At 45.0% G+C, this 23,481-nt stretch overlaps 2 protein-coding genes across 3 annotated transcripts in view; one reads left to right on the top strand and one right to left on the bottom strand.

Annotated features, from left to right (window-relative positions):
• The first annotated feature begins 4,998 nt into the window (after positions 1–4,998).
• NANOS1 (nanos C2HC-type zinc finger 1) lies at positions 4,999–7,343 on the top strand. The gene has a single exon (XM_019988506.2). It carries the CDS (start codon positions 5,252–5,254, stop codon positions 6,089–6,091), a length of 840 nt encoding a protein of 279 aa, XP_019844065.2. The 5' UTR covers positions 4,999–5,251; the 3' UTR covers positions 6,092–7,343.
• A 2,215-nt stretch (positions 7,344–9,558) lies between these two features.
• The window catches only part of EIF3A (eukaryotic translation initiation factor 3 subunit A), a 31,545-nt gene continuing 17,622 nt past the window's right edge, over positions 9,559–23,481 (bottom strand). The window contains exons 12-23 of one of the 2 annotated variants that reach the window (XM_070780923.1): positions 23,005–23,352; positions 22,459–22,563; positions 22,266–22,379; positions 20,811–20,933; positions 20,150–20,303; positions 19,399–19,583; positions 16,458–16,546; positions 15,420–15,908; positions 15,163–15,389; positions 12,372–12,597; positions 11,509–11,690; positions 9,559–10,775 (exon numbers count right to left, since the gene is read on the bottom strand). In XM_070780923.1, the coding sequence (XP_070637024.1) occupies positions 10,546–10,775; positions 11,509–11,690; positions 12,372–12,597; positions 15,163–15,389; positions 15,420–15,908; positions 16,458–16,546; positions 19,399–19,583; positions 20,150–20,303; positions 20,811–20,933; positions 22,266–22,379; positions 22,459–22,563; positions 23,005–23,352 (2,472 nt within the window). In that variant the 3' untranslated portion in view covers positions 9,559–10,545. Of the gene's footprint in view, positions 10,776–11,508; positions 11,691–12,371; positions 12,598–15,162; positions 15,909–16,457; positions 16,547–19,398; positions 19,584–20,149; positions 20,304–20,810; positions 20,934–22,265; positions 22,380–22,458; positions 22,564–23,004; positions 23,353–23,481 lie in introns of both variants that reach the window. The other variant, XM_019988669.2, reaches the window with a different exon arrangement.

Genomic DNA, 23,481 nt, shown 5'->3' on the forward strand with positions numbered 1-23,481 from the left:
TTCCCTGGTGGTCCAGTTGTTCAGACTCCGAGCTCCCAGTGCAGGGAGCATGGTTTCGATCCCTGGTTGGGAATCCTGCCTGCTGCGTGGCGTGGTCAAAAAAAAAAAAAACTAGGCGCCTGTGAGGGTTCTGGATGTGCCAGCTGTTATTATTGCTGTTATTATCACCACCATCAGCCCAGGGACATCTGCCCTTCAGGCCCTCAGCTTCCAGGCATAACTTGCTTTAAACAAAATTGGAACCATACTGGCCGGGAGGTGGAGGGTGTGTTACAAACAGAAAGGACTACTCGTTGAACCAAAGTACCCACTACTGGATAAATAGAAAAGTCCACACCACTTTTGAACAAAATTGATTTTGGTAGGGAACAATCTCTGACACAATGGATGGGCCCAGTTTGGCCTTGAATGTCCCCTTCAGCCTCCCTTAGCCCCCGCTTGGCTCTTGGCCAACCTCCCCAAGCTGTGCCCTGAAGCCCCAGGGCCAGAGGATGACCAGGTGAACCCAAGGAAGCACAGCCCAGCTTTGGAGAGGGACACAGGTTGACATGTGAGCTCAGCCTCAACTCGTGGATAACACGAGGGCAATCCCAGCCAGCCCTCGTGCACCGTTTATGTAGGTGGTACCGAGGCGATGCTTCGAAGCACCTGGTCTGATGGTTGTGGTGTTATCAATACTAACATCAGCTGGGAGGCTTCAGTGCAAGGCAGGCTGGGTAAGAGAAGAGCCCCACAAAGCTCCTGTTCTCAGTCCTCTGGATTTCCTTCCGTCCCCTGTACACCTACACACACACATATAATGCTGACATGTTTGTCACCTCCATCTGGCCAGAATGGGGTGTCTCCCCTTCGTGACAGAATTGCCAAATGCTTTTTTATATTCCTACATCTCAGCTGGGCTTCCCAGGTGGTGCTAGAGGTAAAGAATCCGCCTGCCAATGCAGGAGATGCAGGTTTGATCCCTGGGTCAGGAAGATCCCCTGGAGGAGGAAATGGCTACCCATTGCAGTGTTCCGGCCTGGGAAATCCTGTGGACAGAGGGGCCTGGTGGGCTACAGATCATGGGCTCACAAAGAGTCGGACACAACCGAGCATCTGAGCACAACACGTCTCAATTAGACTGAATTCAGCTGCAAGGAATACCTGCCTTGCAGTGGCTGAAACAATAAAGATGCTTAATTATCTTGTGAAACAAGTCACAGGACAGCAACAGAAATGTCACCGAGGCTTCATTTTTCTAAATAACTTTTCCAGGCAGCCATCAGTGTACCAGCTTTTTGTCCCGAAGACTTAGCTTTGCCACCTCTGGGCTGCCTCAGATTTTAAACCTGCCAGTGACTGAAGAAGGTGAGGTTCCTGGTTTTGTTTTACATTTTCTGAAGAAAGAAGCAAACTCTCTTCCAGAGCCTCCCTAACAGACACCCTCCTTATATTTCAGGCACCAGACGTGGGTTACCAGCCCTCTCCTAAAAATACCAAGGAACAGGGGCTGTTTCTGCTGCCTTACACCTTTCACGGCTCACCTCGCCAGGTTCAAAGGAGAGACTTCATAGAAGTAAGAAAGCAGGGAGGAGAACATGGCTGTCCCTCTACATAGAGCCCCTTCATTGACGGAGGACGGAACTGGAGCCCAGAGTGGTAAAGTCCCTCATCCAAGGCCACTCAAGACTTTGCAGAAGGACCAAGGTAAAATCTGAACCACGGGCCCAGCCAGCTCCCGCCACATCACCAACTGTGGCTGACCCTAAGCCCCAAAGGGCACTCTGAGCTTGGCCAGAGGCATGACGCGGACAAAGTCAAGACCGTTAACAGAAGTGAACCCCTGATGCGCCCAAATGCACCTCCAGGCCCCAGGCACCTCCAGGCCTCAGGGCTGTGTGGGGCTGGGGCAGTCAGAGCACTTCCTGCCCTTCACAGGAGCTTGGCAGGCGGGCCACGGGAACCCAGAGCCTGACAAACAGCATCTCTGTAGCCGCCTGGACCCCTGCCAAGCTGCCTCATTCCCTGGGGCTGACCTCATGTTTCTGAAGAGCCTCAAGACGCCCGAGGTCTGTGTGTTCCTCTCCTGGTTCAGTACTGCTGCCAGCAAAGGCAACGGCCCAGGATGGGGCCTGGGGGCCACGTGGAGGGGTGGACACCCAGAGCCCAAGCATTTAACAACTCACCCCTGCCCTGCCCTGCCTGTGGCATGCAGGCCCCGTTCCAGAAGAAACGGAAGATACACTGTCTAAGCTCTGAAATGAGGCCCCTCCTGCTCTGTCTTCCTGCCCCCAACCACCTGAAGGTCCCTCGAAGAAACTTTCACACTCAGGCTTTTCTGTCTGTTTCAGTTCGGACTTCTGGAAGCGGAACCAAAGGCAGTCAGACTTCATCCAGCAGAGGTACTAAGCACATCTCAGAAGTCGGCTAAAGAGCCTCAAAGAGAGCTACAGGGCTCATGTGAGGTCTGCGCTTGGTGACAAAATTAACTGCTGATTGAGCCGAGAGCTGGGGCAGGCACGCACTCTAGCCTTTCTGGGGTCACTGACAGTATACTGAGGTGCAGCATGTACCCCCTCCCCTGCCAAAAAAAAAAAAAAGAAGCCTTCGTGCCCTTGACCTCCACTTCCAGACACTCTTTCAGGGCAAAATACCTACTCTGGGCAAGGCTGAGGACAGCAGATGAGGTGAGTAGCCTGGGGAAGCAGCATGGAGCCAGGGCCCCAGGATGCACCCCTCCAACTCTCCCCAGGACATCTGCCTCATGATTACCGCAACCCACCCACCCAGGCCACAGCTCCAGATCGAGGCATTTGTTCCCATTCAAGTTCACTTAAAAGCGTTTATTTCCCTGCAAATCCACAAGGGCCAAAAAATCCACATGAGAGAGGAAAGAAAGCCTCTCCTAGTTGCCATTCTCTCTGGTCTGACCAAGAGGGGCTGGCCCCAGCCGCTGGTGGCTTTAGACTTTGCTCAGAGGTTTTTCTCAGAATAGTAGCTCAGAGTCTTCAGAGCTTGAAAAGCCCGCATACCTTGAAAGTACGCAGGCTGCAGGGCTGCAAGAACAGAGTGGAATTTTCCATTTATAGAATAATACTCTTCATACCACTCTGGGGCCAGCGTTCTCGTGGTAAGTTCAGTGTCAGCAAACCCACCATGCTTCTGCAGGAGCCCCACGCCAGCCGGGCCCTTTTATTTATTTTTGGTGGGAGACAGGAGGAAATAAAGGAATAGCTTTTCAACTTGAGTGCCAACACAAACTTGGAAAAGGAACTGGCTTGGCAAGTGCTGAATATCACTGCCTGGTTTGGGGACTTAAATCAACTGTCAGGGAGTAGGAGGTGAGGAAGAGGCTGAAAAATATACCTTCCACCCCAGAATGTAGACAGGTGGCTGGGACAGGCATCACATTACTGCCTCAAGACCTTCCCTGTCCCTGCTGCGTGGTCCCTGGATCATGCCTGAGGGCAGGGGCCCATACCAAAGGCACAAGGCCCCACCTCGCTTCTCTTCCTCCGTACCCCCATGTGCTACACTTGATTTCTGCTGATGCACGCACAGACTCAAAGTCTGAAATAGCTTCCATATTCACGGTGTAGAGGGAAGGTCACCAAGCCAGTCATGAAGAGGCCTGAGTCCTCACTCTGCAGTGACAAGTTCACTGTGTGGCCTAAAGAAGCCTTCTCTTCTCTGGGTCTCATTTTCTTCATCTGTAAAGTAAGATCGGACTGAATGATCCCAAAGATCCCCTTCACTGCAAACATTCGGACTCACTCATTCATTCTACTGTTAACCCGAGCCAGCACCAGGTTCTGGGCATCCCTACGGGACCACTCTAAACCTGCTGGGACATACCCAGACCCACCCACTAATGACAGCTGCAACACCAGTCTCCCAACCCTTGTTCCGACAGACAGAGCTCCTCCAGAGAGAGGAAGGAAAACCCTGCCTGCCAGCTTAGAGGAGGCATTGTCCCCGCCCCTCAGCACCCTACAGGAACCCTCCCCCTACCTAATACTTCCCCTACTTTCCATATTTTAAAAAACTGTGTTGCTCCTTCTCCTGGGAAGGGCATGGCCATCTCGTAGCCACCTAAAGTCTTCTGATTTATTTTCCACCGTTTTTACAAAAGTACAGTATTCATTTCAAAGTATTAAATGGTGACGCTCAAATGGCCCCTGAATACGCCTTGTTATTTCAGTTGCATAAACACCTCATATTTCAATACGGTCCCTCCACCCTAGGGGCAGGGGGGAGTGAGGAGCTACACACACACTTAGAAACACACACACACTGATCACTGTCCTAAGGCCCTCACCCCTACCTGTCTGTCACCAGCTACTGGCCACCACCTGGTCTCGGAACACCTGTTGGGAGGTGCTACAGTGCTGCTGTGGGAAAGTTATGTGTCCTTCCACTACTTACGAGGTAAGAACCAAAACCTCTCTGAAGCTCTCTGAGGTTTGTGCGAGGATTCCACCCAGTTGAAAGCTCTCCAAAACGCTGTGCAAAAGGAAGTTACTTGATTGCTGGGCGGCTCCCACTTAAAAACTGCATCATTAGCTCGCACCAAGTCTTGCCTCCCCACATCTTTCCTTGCTGATGTTAATGAGAAGGAGAAAGGAGAGAAGGGGTTTCTCAGAAGGCAGAAGGCTGGCCCAGGGCACTAAAAGCTTGGGAGGTGGGTCTCACCCCCAGGCTGAGGGAGATCCAGGACTGGTCACCTGTTCCAAACCAGGGGAACAGAGCTCAGACGACGGCGGGCCCCAGCAGCCGCCCCTCCCCTACCTCCCCCTCCCCTCCCAGCTGAGAGGTAGGGCACGCCCCCTCCCCCGGATTCACCAATCAGCGCCCGGAGCGGCGCCCGTGGCGCAGGGGGCTCTGGTCAGCAGCCAATTAGCGCAGCGGCCCGAGGCGGCGCCTGTCCGCCCCCTCCCAGAATGAAAGCTGCCCCACAGCTGGCGAGGCGGGCGCAGCGCGTGGGTTGCAGGAACCTCGCGGGCCGGAGCAGCGCGCGCTCACTGCCCGCCCGCCCCCCGCGCGTCCGCCTCCGCTCCGCCTCCGTCCCGGGCGCGGGCGAGGTGGCCCGGGCGGGGGAGGGCAGGGGGCAGGGCCGCGGCGGAGAAGCCGCGGGGCGGGGAGGAGCGGGTCCCGATAAAAGGCGGCGAGGCAGCCCCACCCCGAGGCAGGCCGGCGGGCAGGCTCGGCTCGTCCCTTCCGTCCGGCCCGCGCCGGCGGCGGGGAGGCGGCGCGCGCGGCCCGCAACCCGCCCATGGAGGCTTTCCCCTGGGCGCCCCGCTCGCCCCGCCGCGGCCGCGCCCCCCCGCCCATGGAGCTCGTGCCCAGCGCCCGCTACGTGAGCACCCAGGGCCCGGCGCACCCGCAGCCCTTCAGCTCGTGGAACGACTATCTGGGACTCGCCACGCTCATCACCAAGGCGGTGGACGGCGAGCCGCGCTTCGGCTGCGCCCGCGGCGGGGACGGCTCCCCGCCTTCTTCTTCCTCCTCGTCGTGCTGCTCCCCCCACGTGGGGGCCGGGCCTGGGGCGCTGGGGCCCGCGCTGGGGCCGCCCGACTACGACGAGGACGACGACGACGACGACAGCGACGATCCGGGGTCCCGGAGCCGCTACCTGGGGGGCGCGCTGGAGCTGCGCGCGCTGGAGCTGTGCGCGGACCCTGCCGAGGCCGGGCTGCTGGAGGAGCGTTTCGCTGAGCTGAGCCCGTTCGCTGGTCGCGCCGCCGCCGCCGCGGCCACCGCCGAAGCAGCACCGCGAGAGGAGCGGGCCCCGGCGTGGGCGGCCGAGCCCAAGCTGCACGCCGCCTCCGGGGCGGCCGCCGCCCGGCTGCTCAAGCCCGAGCTGCAGGTGTGCGTGTTTTGCCGGAACAACAAGGAGGCGGTGGCGCTCTACACCACCCACATCCTGAAGGGGCCCGACGGGCGGGTGCTGTGCCCCGTGCTGCGCCGGTACACGTGTCCCCTGTGCGGTGCCAGCGGCGACAACGCGCACACCATCAAGTACTGCCCGCTTTCCAAAGTGCCGCCGCCGCCTGCAGCCCGCCCGCCGCCGCGCAGCGCCCGGGACGGCCTGCCCGGCAAGAAGCTGCGCTAAGGGCCCGGACCCCGGTCTGCTGCTGCCACCTGATGCCACTGGGGTAGCCGCCCGCCCACTCTCGTGTTTGGTCTGCGCACCATCTCTTCCTCGCTGCCGGGGAGTGTGGAGCTCGTCTTGGTTTTTCCAGAGGAAGCCGACGGTACCGAGTATTTTCCTAACGAAGAGCAGTTGAGACTAGACGTTAAAATTTTGATTAATGTTTCTAGTTTGTGCACATCCAGATGGTGAAGGCTGGGTATTCCACTAACTGAAATGTGGCAACTTAGAGGCGCTGTGGTTTATTTATACGTCGACCTATTTTAGATGCGCATCAGTATGAAATTGTCTCAGTCTAATCTTGGATGTTTAATTTTATGAATGGAGGCACTTTACTAGGTCTAGAATATTTTTTTAAAAGCCTCTCAACTGAACTTAAAACTGGCGATTTTATGGAGTGTCAGCAAAATGACTATTTTATTGTCTGAAACAATATTTCTGTTGTCCTTACCCAGTTGTAATTCCAGGTGAAGCCCTGCGTGGTAGCATCATTAAGTGAAGACTTGGTATGCTTTACAGTGTTAGTTTGGGTGGGTGTTCCCTCCTTGTGGCTTGTTTTTGTCCTAGCTGGAGATGTATAAAATGTACAATTTGTAGGTAGCAGGTAGAATACAGCTCATGTACCAGATCTTTTTATTACTGAACGAGCAACTACTACCATTTTTCCCCTTTAAAAATAGTGCCAAGTTATAATCATATTGTGTATACACTTGAAAATGGTGCTGTTTAAAAAAATTGTGTATTTATACAGTAACAGTATATGAATTCATTAACCTTGCCTTTAACTCTACTTGGCTTTTTCTTTATGCCCCTTCCTATTCCAGTTCTTCAAAAATATGTGATACTTAAGATCAAACGGGTGCAATAACTCATTCACTCTGAATTGCTCCATTTCAGGGTCTCTAAATAGTGGAAATCTCATTCCAGCTGTTGCCTCTCAGACTAAATGTAAGATGGAATCCTTTGAGCCCTGGAAGGTTAATGAAACAACTGGTGTTCAGGAAGGTTCCACTCTGGACTGTGTCAGCTTTAAACCATCACAGAAGTCCTCAAACCAGTATAAGTACCAATTCAAGGAACTGACTGGGTGTAGGGGGGGTAACACAAGGAACACAGCCTCCATCTATTGTGTTCCCATTCTCATTAGAAGACAACCCTTCTGGAATCCCACCAGTTATTTTCATCGGTGAGATTAAATCTAATCTTGGGCAAAGGTGCTTGACTTCTACTTTTAACCTCCCATCTTCATTTTCAAGTCCACCACAGTGCATACCACACCGTATGTACCATCGGAACAGACACAGAAGGTAAAAATGGAAATGAATTAACATGAAGTCATCTAAAATGTACAAAATCACTATCTGAAAATAACAGCAACAGATTTAGTCTTTAGAGGTTCCAGGAGAGCTTAGCTAGATTATTAAAAATTAGGCTGCCTTCATATTAAACAACTCCCTCCCTCCACAGCAGATTTGCTTGATTTGAACACTTCTTTTAAAGTCTAAGAAGCTGCCATGATAGCTGAGATAGCTATGAGCTTTTTTGGTCAAAGGGTGAGAGAAGGGGGAGGGGGGTGCATACAGGCAAACCATTCATTTCTTGGTCAAGAAAAAAAAACCTGTTAGTACAGCTCCAAATGAGAAAACTTCAGACATGAATATACCTAAACTCAAAGGCATGCATTAACTTCTCTTCAGTTTTTCTAGAAAACATATCAATTTAAAATAGTTTTGCTTTCTGGGTTGTTTTTAGGTCACACGAATTCCTGTCACCTCTTGCCACTGCTTTAATTCTCCCTTTTCAAGAGTCACTAGTAACAGATGGGTGCATTCTCCAGACGGGAAGGACTAGGCAGGTCACTTACCTATCAGCAGCAACCCCTCACCAGCCATTTGCCTGTTTTCCAGCTAACTTTAGTTTCTAGTATTTTAAAGCATAACGGAGAATGTCAGTAGTTCTCTAGAACTCTCTTATGAAGTTTACTAAACAGGCTCTAACACATTTAAAAGCAACTCTCAATCTGAAACATGTTTTAAGCACTTGAAAAGCTAAATTTAAGATAAAAGGAAATCCAATTTTTTGAAGTCTAGAAAGTATACAAAATAGTGACAAAAGTACTTATTTTCATAAGACTGCATATTTTTGGAAAAAGATGTACGGAATCCTCAAAAGAGCTTTACCAACTGTGCAGCCAGACTGCCTTACATTTTAAAATCATACCACAAATGAACATATACTTAAAAGAAAAATTTCAGTGTTAGTCCTAATTTTCTAATCTGTTCTTAGCTACAACATGAACATTGCTTCCATTAATTTCCAGTATATTTTAGTTAGACTTACAAAATCTTAAGTCGGTGTCTAGCCAAACCATGTCACACACATAGATGCCAACCTCCCCCTGGTAGCCAGTTTGGACAACCACTGGGATGTGGAACCTTCTTTGGGCCGCTGCCTCCACCCTCAGATCCACCCATGCTGATAGTGATGACACCCTGTCTACAAATGCATAAGAATAAACACTGAGGGACGGGGTAAGACTGAGACCCTGAGCAGGATCACAAGCAGCTGCACTCTTCTGCCCTTACCCTGTGCTCTGATTCCATCACCCAGGTCACAGAACTTGGGAGAACAGTACATCTGGGAGAGGGTCTGGGTAGGAAGGGTGGTTTGCAGACCAGCCTGGAAACCTAACCATCAGACAGCCATCTAAACCAATCAGCTCAAATGAATGTCTGTTGGGGCCTGTATGTGACTGCCCAGGTATGTCCTGTTCTAGTAACTTGGGGACAGAGCAGGTTACTGTCCCAAGTTTTCACTTGTTACAAAAGGCCCTCTTCTCACAAGACTTTCACTTGTTTGAAATATAAATTAAGAAAAACGTTTTTTTAAAGTGAGTTCTATCATTATTAACATCAAAAAGCAAAGGCTGCACTTGGTAAAGTTTTTTATAAAAAAGCATCAATACTCCCTCTTCTGGCCTCATGGCTGCACCAAGAGTAATTCTCACCACTACTCAACACCAGAGATAATCTAAGTGCCTAGAGCCACTATAAATTTGCAATTAACATTCTGTGAAATCAGTTATGCTTTTAATTTCAGGGGAAAACTCAAGATGTACATCACACACACACCACACAGAGAGGACAACTTTACAGGGAAATGCAACTTTACACACACACACACACCCCCATACAGACAGGACAACTTTACAGGGAAACTAAGAGGTTCATCCGGTAACAGAGGAAGACACTTTAGTGGAAACATCCTAGCCACATTTGCTTTTTGTTATATTTAGGTTATTTTCTTTGATACGCAACAGTGAGAAAGTTAGTATCACTGGTAAAACCTCAAGTGAAATAAACTCAAGGAATATGTAAGGTAAACATTATATATGAAACACTAACTCTAACCACAAATCAACACTAAAACAAATTCTGTAAGTGTTTTATTTATCATTGAAGAAAAAACACAGCAGCAAGTTCTGTGTTGGCTTCAATAAGACCAAAGAGTTAATCTTTAACATAGCTACTACACTCCAAAATTGAAGTCAACACAGTCATTACTACAAATTACTTATTGAAAGAATCTATTCTGAAGAGAAAGGAAATTAGGAAAAAGAATTTAAAGAATTCCTCCAAACCACACATTTATAAATATTGTCATATTTAAAATGCTTGAAAGGCATGAATTCTCCATAAATGGAAAAGCAGTTTGCTATTGGCAACAGAAACAACTTAGCCACAGTTTACCAAATGCTTTAAAATTTAAAAGCTATATCTGTTTTGGATTCACACTCCAGCAGTATTCTCGTCATTATAATAATGACCACAAGTTGGCTTATACTCACCTTCTTTCAAGTAAAATCTACCAAAAACTCCACTGTATCCAATGTGTCTAATGTTTACTGCACTTACAGTAAACCTAAAAACCTTCTGAATTTAGTAAATACCTCAAAGTACCTAGAGGTATGTCTCAATGGTGTGAGAACTGTTTCAGCTCCCTGTTTTAGAGACTTCAGATACATTCTCTATAACAGAACCTTACTTCATTCCAAATTAATACCAGATATTTCAAAATCAAAAGAAAAAAGATCAGTTCTATACCAAGATATAGGTGTTACTCAATACCTGAAGAATTCTCATTTTAAATTTATTTTTAGTTTTTCTTTTTTGTAAACAAATGATTGACGAAATAATGCAACACCTTAAATTCAAAAACATGGCGTGGTTTTCCAACCGTCTGTGGATGCGGTGCCTGATCAATCTATTATATAGGATTAATACAAGTTCATGCTTTTTGTGTTACGGTGAGACATTAAAGAATCCAATTTAGATTGGTTGAAGCACAAATATAATAATCCTTGAATGTGATCAAACCCATGTAAAGACATGAGTTTGAATCCACTATCTTGAGACTTAACGTCGTACTGTGGTCCATCCATCTTCATCAGTCTCATTTTTAGTACGACGAAGAGATTCCCTATCTTTCTCAGCTCTCCAGGAGGTCTTCTCTTTCTCACCTTCCCTTTCTCGGTCTCGGTCTCGATCTCGATCTCTTGAAAGAGCTGCGGGAGGAACACGACGAGGAGTATCCCGCTCTTCTGCCCTGTCATCTTTCCTGTCATCAGTACGTCTCCAAGAACTTACTTTAATTAAAAGAAAAGGAGAGAGAATAAATTTGTACTGTATTCTATCAGCTCAGACTAAATAGAACTGAAGCAAAAGGAATGCCTCAAATTACTCAGAAATCCAGTACTGAAGATGATCGAGAATCTTCATTTTAAAAAAGCTAAATACATTTTAATCATTTTGATACAATTTCTGAAAAACCTTTAAAATAGACAAAAATACCAACTTGCAAGCAAGAAATCACTGGCTTGGGAAGTGTCCTAATTTTTAAAAAATTTAGGATAAAGTGACAAAAATCTGGCTGGATAAAAATTTTTTACAGGATTTTTGGCTCCCATTGAAGACTTAACAGCAAATAAGTGAAATATATTTCATTATACTATAAAAGAAGAAAATACCCTCGATGTAAAACCAAATAAATAGTAAAAGCTTTTGAGGCAAAAGTGCCATGGTCATTTTAAACAAAATGCAAGTGAAACTGAAGTTGCTCAGTCCTGTCCGACTCTTTGCAACCCCAGGGACGGTAGCCTACCAGGCTCCTCAGTCCATGGAATTTCCCAGGCAGGAGCACTGGAATGAGTTGCCATTTCCTTCTCCAGTAACTTTGTGAAGACCATGAACTTTAAATGGAATAAATGATCTACTTGGCCACCTTATTTTTGGTGTTCACACAAGTTAAAGAGACAGTAAATCCCCTCATCAACTGTGGCTCCCCGGTGTTCAGCGGTCACACAGAAAACACATCTCTACCTTCCTCACGCTCTGATCTGAGAGGCGGTCCTCTTCGGTCCCTGTCATCCCGTCTGTCCCTTAGATCACGGCGATCATCTCTCTCACGACGCCGGTCATCGCGGTCCCTATCGTCACGACGACTTGCATCTCTCCAGCTTGAAGACTCCTCAGCTGGTCCTCTTCTCCAGCCACCTTCATCCCTGCAAGCCAATTTAAATGACAAGTTCTATTGTTAGACAACATGGGTAAATTTAAGTGGATATATAATACCCAGATCAGCAAATAACAGGAATAAACTTTAAAGTCGTGAGTTGACCTCAAACTGATGCTTCAGGCATGAAGTCAAATGAGAACATCTGGCTCTGCATTGTCCAAAAGAACAGTTATTACCCCTTCCAAACACTCAACAGTCAAACGTGACAGCTGGTTACTGTGTGGACATTACATCTACAGGACACTTTCATCCTTGCAGGAAACTGTACTGAATTGTGCTGATCTAGATTAGATTAGTACAAAGCCACTTTGACCAGATGAAGACAGAACTCTTAAAACTAGTAAAAGCAAAGGGGTTTTTTAATAATTTAAAAGCAATAACGGACCTCAACCACAGGGGAAAAGTAATGGACAGGGAAGAACCTGGACTGGTTCCACCACCACAGAGCCACACCGCCTACAGACAGCACCAGCCTGCCTGCCTGTCCCCTCTTTGAAAAGAGGAATCTGGTTCAATTAGACGACCTCTAAATTTTTTAAAATCTATGATGCTACTAGATAAATATATGAAAGGGGGGAGCATGTTTTTCAAAAATGGCTGGGAATGCACAGGACAACATTAAAGGAATTTTAACCGTAAGACCACAGTCTTAACCAGAGTATCAAACCTTGGCCGTCTGAAGCGGTCGTCTCGATCACCATCTCTCTCTCTGTCTCTCTCTCTCTCCCTCTCTCTGTCTCTCTCTCTCTCTGGGTCCCTGTCGTTCTCGTCTCGATCTTGATTATCTCGGTCTCTCTCTTTTTCCCTCTCCCATTCACGGTCTTCTGATGGTCTAGAGTCTCGAGGTGGACCCCAACTCTCTTCTCTGGCTTTTTCTTTCTCTCTCCATCCACCTAGGTTTTAAAAAAAAAAATGAAAATTTCCACTCAAGAAACAGACTGGCAACAACAAATCTTGATGTTAATCCATCACCACTGTAATGGCTAATTAAGACACTAACATAATTAAAAAAAACTAAATGCATTTACCTCATTTCACAGAACCAGCTCCTATTTTGACTACCTATTATTGTTTTTCTAACATATAACACATAGGAACTTTATGTTCCATATGTAAAGATTTCAGGTATAAAAATCTGTAAACCTGTTCTGACAGTGAAGACAACTCATTTAAGCAGAGAACTTCAAGGGTGAGGGGTAGGATCTAGATCTGAGAGACAGAGCCCCAATTATGAGTTCATGTGTATCTTTCAACATTTTCAAAACCTTTCTAACAAAAAAGACTCTTTCCTTTTACCACCATAGTTCATGAACAAGGACAAAGCCTTTGGCCCTCTCAGTATCTCACTTAGCCATGGGATGTCCAAATCTAGGAAAAATGTATGCACACAAATGCACAGGCGCACACAGAAAAGGAAATGAGAGGAAGCAGATTATTTCGATGAAAATCTCATAGCTGCAAGGCCAACAATTATCATCACTACCATTTATATTCCGGTGGGCCACAGCACTAGTCTAAACCGTCTATTATTAGCTCTTTCAATTGTAGCCACAGCTCTGAGATACGCAGATTATTCCATACCTGTTAATTTGCTACTTGCTAAAAATCTGTAATTCCAAAATTAGCACTCCAGCACTTTCACCAGTCACTCCAGGCAGGTACCCAGTGGTGACATTTGAGCCACCCTGATGGGCCTGCTCTCAGCTGAGCTGAACAGGCAATGCTGTCTTCTGGCTGCAGCTCTCCTACTTTAAACAAGCAGCCTCTGAGTGGCCTATTTAGTGCCACATTTCCACTTTTGTTGTGCTTCTTTTTAGTGATTTCAGTTACCCCCAGCATTCTCCCAAACACAAAAAGGCAATGGATGTGACTTAGGGAGAAAATACAGGTGTTAGATAAGCTTCTTTCAGGAATGAGTGACAGTGCTGTTGGCCAGGGAGTTAAATGCTAATGAATCAATAATATACATTAAATAAGGTATCTTTAAACAGAAAATTAAAACAAGGTTATGTGTTGATTGGCTGGAAAAAACTGACTAGAGAGTTCAGGAAAAAACAGGAACCTAACCTAGTATTTCCCTTAGTAGCAATGGTTCAGTATTCACTGACTTTATAAAAATGTAATTATCATGAATTAATGAGAATCTACTATGCTATTATCCCCATGTTACAAAAAGCACAGCAAAGTTAAGCTTACCCAAAAGTCACAAAATTTCACAATGGAATCAAGTGAGAAGAAACACAAGTATGCAACAGAAACCACTCAGGCTAAGGGGCAGGCAGGTGCTCAAACTGCTTTTAAAACAAATTACTGAAAAGACATCAGTTATTGAAAAGATACGAGGAGGATGAAAGAGCAGAGTAAAGGAGAACTCCCATTTTATACAATTAGATGGACAGTGATGCCCCTAAAGAGAAAACGTGTGTGGGTTTGGTTTTTTTCCCCTGGGGAGGGATGGAGGTGTGGGCAGGGAGGAATTCTGTTTTCATAGGTTGAGTCTGAAGTGTCAGTGACCAGGTGCTACACAAAAGTTGGAAACTCAGGTCTGAAGGTATGGGGAAAAGTCATCTGGGCAAGACAGTAATGAAGGCATAGACCTGTACACAGTTACTTGAGAATAATAAAAATTATGAAGCGGGGATAGTTCCTTGGTAGTCCAGCAGCTATAAAAATTCCACTCTCCCAATGGAAGCCTGGGTTCGATCCTTGGTCAGGGAACTAGAACTCACATGCCACAAAATAAGATCCTGCGCTCGGCAGCTAAGTCCCAGCTACTGCTGCTGCTGTTGCTAAGTTGCTTCAGTCGTGTGCGACTCTGCGCGACCCCATAGACGGAAGCCCACCAGGCTCCCCCATCCCTGGGATTCTCCAGGCAAGAACACTGGAGTGGGTTGCCATTTCCTTCTCCAATGCATGAAAGTGAAAAGTGAAAGTGAAGTCGCTCAGTCGTGTCCGACTCTTAGTGACACCATGGACTGCAGCCTACCAGGCTCCGCCATCCATGGGATTTTCCAGGCAAGAGTAATGGAGTGGGGTGCCATTGCCTTCTCCCAGCACAGCTGAATAAATTTTTAAAAAAAGTATGAAAGGATGAACAGGCCCAAGACCGAGAAAGGAAATGGGCTCCTCTCATGAACATAATGCCATGGTTGACAAGAGTACAGACAAATGATTAGTAAGTATATTTTTATTTTTCATTACTTCTACAAGTAGTCCAGTCCAGGAAGGATCCTGAAGAACACTGATACTTAGGGACGAGCACAGAAAGAAGAACCTCAAAGCCCTGAAATAGCAGGAACACGTCTTACTTAACAATCAAAATGTAAGTTGTCCTTTGAGACCTGTGTTTTTCTTTGAAATAACCTGCTACCCTTCATAGAATAGTGGGGATTAGCTGGTATAAAACTTCAGGTAGCATTTGTAAATATATATAAAGCATCCAATTACCACAATTTTACCTGGTTTGACAAATGGTCTCCAGGGACCAGGTCGTGAATCATCACCCCTTCTGGGAATCCGATCATCATCAGCCCGTCTTGAGATCCGATCGTCATCCATGTTTCTCCAAGGCCCCCTGTCATCATCTGCACCGCGCCTGGAAAATCTGTCATCATCTGCACCACGCCTGGAAAATCTATCATCGTCGGTATTCCGCCAAGGTCCTCGATCATCATCCAAGCCCCGCCTGGGACCCCGGTCATCATCCAAGCCCCGCCTGGGACCCCGGTCATCATCCATGCCCCTCCTGGGACGATCATCGTCAGCATTCCGCCAGGACGAACGCTCATCTTCCGCACCTCCTCGGCGCGGCCCCCGGTCCTCATCCAGCCCGCGTCTGGGTCCTCTGTCCTCATCAGCCGTGCGCCAGCTTCCTCTGTCCTCGTCCAGTCCCCGTCTAGGTGGTCTGTCGTCATCCGCGTGACGCCAGCTACCCCTGTCTTCATCGCCAATTCGTCTGGGAGGCCGGTCATCATCTGTGCTACGCCAAGAAGGCCGGTCATCGTCCGCCCCCCTTCGAGAGAACCGATCTTCATCAGGACCACGTCGTGGGCCTCTGTCGTCATCCATGCCACGTCGGGGAATGCGATCATCATCTGGTCTAACAGAGGACTCTCTCTCTTCATCATCCCCCAGGCGCCTCGGTCGGTCATCGTCTCTTCTGTGAGGTCTCTCTTCGTCCCGCCCTTCTCCACGTCTCCACTCCCTACAGAGTAACAAGTCAAACACCTTTAAGAGTACACTTAACAAAGTACGTCATCTCTTTGGCAATGATTTTACTCACTTCCAAAGTGTAAATTCACTAATCTTAGTCCCACAAGAGTATGTTCCAATTAAAAAAAAACAAACACAAAATCCAAAATTTTATGTCAACAAATAAACCAGTAAGCAGACAACTGCCTCTAAAAGGTATCTTCATTTTCTGAGGAATGCCTTAGCAATTTCTAAATCTATTACTACCAGCTTTCAAAACGACAAGAAAAATACTATGAAACCATTCACTATACTCTAACCTCAAATACCATTAGTTTAGGAAATTAAAAAAGAAAAACCTAAAGCACATATTTTCAAGATATCTATGTCAGTAATTACAGCAGCACTGAAGTAAACCATGACAAACATTTCAGTAATAGATACACATACAATTCTTCATGACTCCCTTTTCCCCACCCCCACAAAATATGCCAAATTAGAAAAACACTAATAAGATACTAACAGGACCTATGATTAGTCTCTTCTCCTTAATTCTACTTACTTCTCTGGAGGGCCTCTTCTCCACTCAGAATCTGTTTCGGGTCCTTTTCTCCAAGTGCCTTCTGTATCTCTATCTCCCCAACGAGAGTCCTACATTGAGCAAGTGAGAGTCACTACATTAGCAACACCGCTGATAGAAACTGAACGGGAACCTCAAAGAGCTAGTTGCTATAGCACAAAGAGATGAAAAAAATAACTGAAACATTAAAAGAGATAAAGAATAGGATTTTGAAAGGCCAGAAGAAGAGAAAAGGAGAAAAAATCTTCCTGAGTTAAGACAATTCAATATGCTCTACGTAAGCTGAATCCTGACTGATGGGCACACGTGCCGAAAGGGTGAACAGTAAAGACCTAAGCTTAGGCAGCTAAACAAAGACTTGGTGAAACATTAGAACTTCTTTTCTCAGAGCTTCCTAGGAATACAGCAGAATATCTACTGAACTAAAAAGATCAAGACTATTGTCAAGAACCCTCTCTCTTCCCGCTAAGTACTAGGACAGTAAGCACAGACAGGTCTCTCAACTTCTGAAGGAGGATGATTTTGAACTGACTGGCTAAACCAATGAACCATTATGCAACTGTGAGAGAAAAACAAAACTTCTTGTGAGGCATATACAAAAATATAGAATATACAAACAAAAAACTTACACGCAAAGGGGAAATGATACAGTGTAAACATATTTTAAACTAAATCACCTTGCCAATGCAGTTGTGAAACTGCTAAGTGATTTCTAAATAGAAAACATTGTTTAAATGCATTGGAGGCAATAAATTTAAGTAAAGCTTTTAAACAGATGTGGTTCAGACAGTAAAGAATCTGCCTGCAATTCAGGAGACCAGGGTTCGGCCCCTGGGTTGGGAAGATCCCCTGGAGAAGGGAATGGCTCCTCACTCCAATATTCACGCCTGGAGAAGTCCATGGACAGAGGAGCCTGGCCAGCCACACAGTCCCCGGGGCTGCAGAGTTGGACACAACTGCACGACCAACACAGGTGCTACTGCAGGAGACACAGAGGCCTTAAGCCTTACGGTGTTCGGGCGTCTCCGGTGGCTCAGTCAGTAAGACTCCACCTGCCATTCAGGAGACCTGGGTTCGACCCCTGGGTTGGGAGAGCATGGAGGAGGGCACGGCAACCCACTCTAGTATTCTTGCCTGGAATCCCCATGGACAGAGGGGCCTGGCGGGCTGCAATCTGTGGGGTCACGAAGAGTCAGATGCGACCAGCACAGCAGTGCTTGTTTTGTTTGTTTTGCACATTTTGTTTGTTCTAAAGAAAGGGAAGAGTTCTCAAAATCTACAGACTGTAAGTGTAGACTTTGAAAAGAATGGTTGGTCAAAGAGCAGAGCAAAGCATGAATGCCAAACAAATATCAGGAATAAAGCCTGAGACTGCATTTCTAACAAGGGATGTTGAATACTGGCTGGTCCCCCAAATTCATCTTTGAGGACCCTTACATCATAGCAAGTAGTCAGTCACCACAGTTAGCTACCATGTTAAACATGAACAGAAAGAACTGAACACCCTCCAACTGAAAGGGAAGGGGGAGCTAACAAACAGAAACAACAACAACAAAGGATGAACACAGAACTGCAGAAGCGGATAAAAACCTTTGAAATCCATAGCCATGGGTGGTCTACCTCATCTGCTTCAGAAGAACTGAATTAACAGGATGTAGCAAATTACACACACACAAGCAAATCACACACACACAAGTGCCCAATAGAAAAAGAACACTAATAATAATTACCAAGACTAACAAAACTAAAAATCCATTCATATATTATAAAACAAACTGAAGGCTACATAACTAGGAGCAGACCCTCCAATAAAGGGAAGCACTGATACAGGTGTGGCACAGATAAAGGCTCAGAGCCATGGCAGGCAATAAACCCTCCAGCCACTTTCCGCTAACCTTAAAAAATAGCAGTATTTCATTTAAAGGACAGCACAGACACACTGCAGGAAAAACAAAGAGCATGGAGGCAGATGTCACAGACACAGTAAAAGCTAACACAAGCTCAGAATAGCTAGAGCAGAAGTGACTAAGGAAACAGCAACTGATGAAGCTAACAAAACGACAGTAAACATAAAAGGCCTTGACTGCTAGGCTGTGTTTGATTTAGTTGGGCTCCAAGCAATGAGTACGACCCAAAGGAAGGTCTGAAACCGAAAGCAGAGGTGACAATCAAGTATGTGTTATGAAAAACCAAGCAAGCCACAGTATAGATGAAGGTCTGAGGCTGGGGGGAAAGATGACAACCAGGGATAAGACCTGTAAGTAATACAGGCAAAAGAAACCAGCTGAATTAAGGCAGGAGCACAGGGACACAAAGGAGGGATGGATTTGAAACAATGTGATTTAAGGAGGTAACAAAGCTACTGCCAGAAGCTATCAGATACCCTTTTTATACGAGATAAAGTCAGAAGCACTGGTCGCTTTGGACACGAATGGAAATTAAAAATAAACACTTAGACCAGCATTTGAAGCACCTGGTAATCTTGTTAAAATGCAAATTCTGGTTCAAAAGATTTGGCTCTGAGCCTGAGACTGCATTTCTAACAAGGAATGTTGAATACTAGCTGGTCCCCCAAATTCATCTTTGAGGACCTTACATCATAGCAACTCCTTTCAAGGAACCAAACATATTCCTCTTCCATGTGACTGTGTTACTTTTCCTCAAATACTTCATTTCATGGGATTAGTTCTTCCTGACAAGTACTCTAAAGCCTATAAAATCCCAGCTTGCTAAGACAAGTCTAATCCCCTCCCCATCCTCCTTAGGAACCCTCCGTCTTTGGAAAGATAAAGCAGTATCAGACTTAAATCTGAACGATGTGATTCAAAACACCATGCCCAGACACTGACACACGAAGACAGCTCTGAAATGCAGAGACCTGGCTGTTAACTACACATCAGGTAACACTGACGTTCGTACTTACCTTTCTAGAAAGTGAGTCATCACCAAGTCTCCTCTCCTCCTCTCTACGACGCTCCCTTTCTTCAATTTCCAACTCCCTCTGACGTTTTTTCCTTTCAACTTCTTCTAACTTCTTGACCCGCTCCTGATATTCCCGAAGCTCCTCCTCACGCTTCGCACGCTCAGCCCGCTCTCGCTCTTCTCGCTCTGCACGACACATGAGGTTATAAAATGTGCCTCCCACCCACACGTTCCCACCAGTGCTATACGTCTACTTTTCGGGTATTAGAGGCAGCATAATGTAGAAAAAAACTCTTTTTAAAAAGTTTAAAATAGTTTACAATCAGCTAAACTTGATTATCAGAAAATATTCAAGGAAACAAGTATTATCCTACTCAACACAAGATATTAGAATCCCACCCCAACACCTGAGCATCTGCGATGCCACAAAAAGGATCATTTGAGAAACTTCACGTGGCACGTTTTGCTCAATAAATGTTAATACTATACAGACTACAATGACAAAAAATACGAGGGCAAAGTTTGTGAAAGAACACCAAAATCGTTGAAATAGGCTGGCAGAGGACATTAACAGCCTCACAGGTAACACACTGCAGAGAACCAAGTCAGGTTGTCAGCACCTGAGAACTCGTTGGCTGCAGTGAAGCAGCTAATCGCCTTGGCGCCACTTTCCCGTTTCCTAAGTAAGGCTGTAGAGAGAAGACCTATTATCCACCTTGCCGCACAGCCCCAGTCTCGGTCTAAATAGTCACCTTTTAGCATCTTTTCTTCTGCCCTCCTCTGCTCTTCCTCTTCTTTTTCTCTATAGTAGGTTATCCTTCGTTCTTCTTTACGCTGCCTTTTACGTTCTTCCAAGCGATTATGACGTTCTTCTGCTAATCGCTCTTCAAACTGTTTCAGTTTTTCCTGTAATTGAATGATCACCAAAAGAAAGGAATCAAATTATCAAGGGCTACAAAATGGCAATAAGTTACAAAAGCATGGTTAAGTCTGGTGGAACCATAAAAAGCAACCTACAAACCTAAAAATCAAATTTCCAAATAATAAGTTTTTGCATTGTCAAATGGTTAAAACTTTGAATTGACAGTATTATCTATACATAGTGGATTTATATAAATGATTAAATCAGAGTCTAAGAGCAGGACTTTTCGATCTAGTTTTTTTTCTCTTTCTGAATCAAAGAACAAAAGTTTGTATCAAAGGCAAGTTTAATGCAGTCTATTTTCACCTTCAGAAAAAATCCTTTTATAGTGATGGCTACTTAAGTCTAGGAAATAATTTCAAGACATCTCTATTAAAATATTATTTGAATGATGATTATGTTTGCTCAAGACAGAGAATGTACCACCACACTGAAGAATCCTTAAGGCAAAAGCTCACGAATAAAGGTTTCCCTGAACCCAAGAAGTTCACCTCATAAACAGACTGTCGTGCTGCCTTGAGCCGCATTACAAACAAATCTCTGTCTTCAAGCATTCGTGACATCCGGTTCTTATGTTCTAGAGCCTTTTCCCGTTCTAGCTGCATCGTAGTAATCTGCAAACACATGATACAAAGTTAAATTTCAAAGTGCTAATCATCTGATTATGAATTTATCCCAAATTTCTGACAGATATTCTTGAAGTATAAGTATTTCCTCTGCCCCCTCCATTCTGCCCCTGCCATACCAACAGATCCCTAGGATGACAATGAGGAACAGAAGATGAATAAAAAAGACGTGGGGCATCTGTAAGAAACAGCTTTAACCCCACAGCACCATAGCATCACTAACTCAATGGACACGAGTTTGAGCAAACTCCTGGAGATAATGAAGGACAGAGAAGCCTGGAGGGCTGCAGTTCATGGAGTCACAAAGAGTTGGACAGGACTTAAGAGACTGAACAAAGACAACCACAAAATTTATGGAGGAAGAACTAAATTGTGTGTGATAAAACAACAAATACTTCATGGCTTTATTATTTACTGTATTTTCTTCTTTAAAAGCAACTGGAGGGATTTCTCTGGCCCCTCCAGGGAGTATGGGTTTGATCCCTGATCAGGGAACTAAAATCCCAAATGCCATGAGGCACAAGCAAAAAAAAATTTTTTTGTTTCAATAAATTAACTTAAAAAAAAGCAGCAAATCCTCTCAAGCTTTCTCTAGTTTCGTGTTAAAAGAATTATCACACAAATTCCAACTTCTAAGAAAACTGGAAAAGATGGTTAACACTAGGCCCAGAATGACAACAATCCAATGAAAGCAAGAGGAGGCAGCCAGCACCGATATACGTTGTCTCCTGCCTGTGGTTACTTTTTTAACCAAAATGAGGTCACTCATTTTTACTACAAATTTGGCCACTATAAGCATTTGCAAATGTTGCTTTTGTACTGTTAAGTACATATAAACAAATAAAACTCCTGAAGGAGCTGTCAGTCTCACACACACAGACTATATGATTCCACCTGTAAGAAATACCCAAGGCAGGCAAGCCTAGAGACAGAAAGGAGCTAAGTGGCTGCTGAAGGAGTGGAGAGAAAATGGAGCGACTGCTAATGGTATGAAGTTTCCTTTGGGGTATGTTCTAAAATCAGATTGTTGCCCAATTCCGTATACTAAAAATGTCGATTGCACACTTTAAATCTGTGAATTATTATCTCCATAAAGCAGTTTTCAAAAAAAAAAAAGAAAGTTCAGCTATCCTTTGTACTTTACAAGTTTCATTTTTTAATCTCTGTTTTGTAAATGTCTACTGACCTGTTTGTATACAGCCACTAAAGCACAATTTCTGGTGAAATAATACAAAAATCAATTTGAAACCCTTTTCCCATTACCGGCTTTATTATACTTGCTTACAGTCTAAAAATATTACAATTAAATTAAAGCCTTACTCTTTCTTCTTCTTGTTGTTCCCACAGATCCATGTCTTTAATTCTCTGTTCTTCGTAAGCACTCTTTATCAAGGGGATTTCTTCCAAACGCTTAGCTCTTTCAAAGTAGTCAATCTGAGTATCATGAAAACAAATGTTGTTAAAAAAAATCTTTTAACTTGGCATGTTAAAGTTCACCAGTTCTTTCATTTACCTTCTTTTCTTGATTCTTTAGGCGTTCCTGAAGTTCCTTCTTTTCTTTCTCCAGTTGTTCAACCTGTTTAGCCATGATGAAATCAGGATCCAATTCTTCAAGGTCCTGAAAAAGTAACAGAAATGTACCACAATTAATAAGAGTATAAAAGAAGTGCATACCAGTCAATATGGAGCACCATTTCTTTCTAGAAATGGATCCTAAATTACTTTATTTCAAAAGGGCAAATGCTTACAATGGGTAAATTCAGGCAACAGAAAAATGTTTTAAAAAGGCTTATTTGATTGTGAGGAAAAACAATGTAATCATAACACCTACTTCTTATTCCTGTATTCTATTGTATCCAAACTCCATTTCAACAGTGACTAAAAACCGTGGAGTCACCAAAACAAATGCTTATTTCATAGACTAATGAACTATTAATAGCTGTAATCAAACTGAGCAAAAAAACCAAATAACCTAAAGTAAACCAATAAATGGTGAAGAATTGTGCTTCTAAGAGACCTGAATAAAACTGGAATTTTAATTTATTAATACGCTACATACTTCAATGTCAATATCTTTGAATGCTTTGGCACCCAGTTCTGTCTTCTTGATTTGCTCCAAACGCTCACGAACAGTTTTCTTCTTGATTTGTTCATGTTCCTGTAAGATCCGCTCCTTCTCTCTCTCCTTTGCCTCCTGTCTCAGCCTCTCTTCCTCAGCCTTCCGCACTTTCTGGAGTTCAGCTTCCCTCTGCTCCAGTTCTTCTTTCTCACGCTGAATATTCAGACTCTCAAGCCGCTCTTTTCTTTCCTCAATTGTTTGACGGCGAGCCAAGATACGCTGGTGCTCTTTCCGTGAATTTTTAAGGTATGCAGTAACAGCCAACTGATGCTGTTCTTCTTTCTCTTGCTTCAAGAACAAATGCATTAAAAATATTTTTAAGTGACATAGCACAGTATCCAATACCAAAAATATTGCTACATACTCCTAATGTATTATCCTAACATGTATTTGCATTTAAAAAGAGAGGATAACGTT

This window comes from Bos indicus, chromosome 26 (genome assembly GCF_029378745.1).
Source record: "Bos indicus isolate NIAB-ARS_2022 breed Sahiwal x Tharparkar chromosome 26, NIAB-ARS_B.indTharparkar_mat_pri_1.0, whole genome shotgun sequence".
Lineage (NCBI taxonomy): Eukaryota > Metazoa > Chordata > Mammalia > Artiodactyla > Bovidae > Bos > Bos indicus.

What these genes read in the sequence shown, in the direction of transcription:
- NANOS1 (XM_019988506.2), top strand. Translation starts at nt 5,252, where the DNA reads ATGGAGGCTTTCCCCTGGGCGCCCCGCTCGCCCCGCCGCGGCCGCGCC.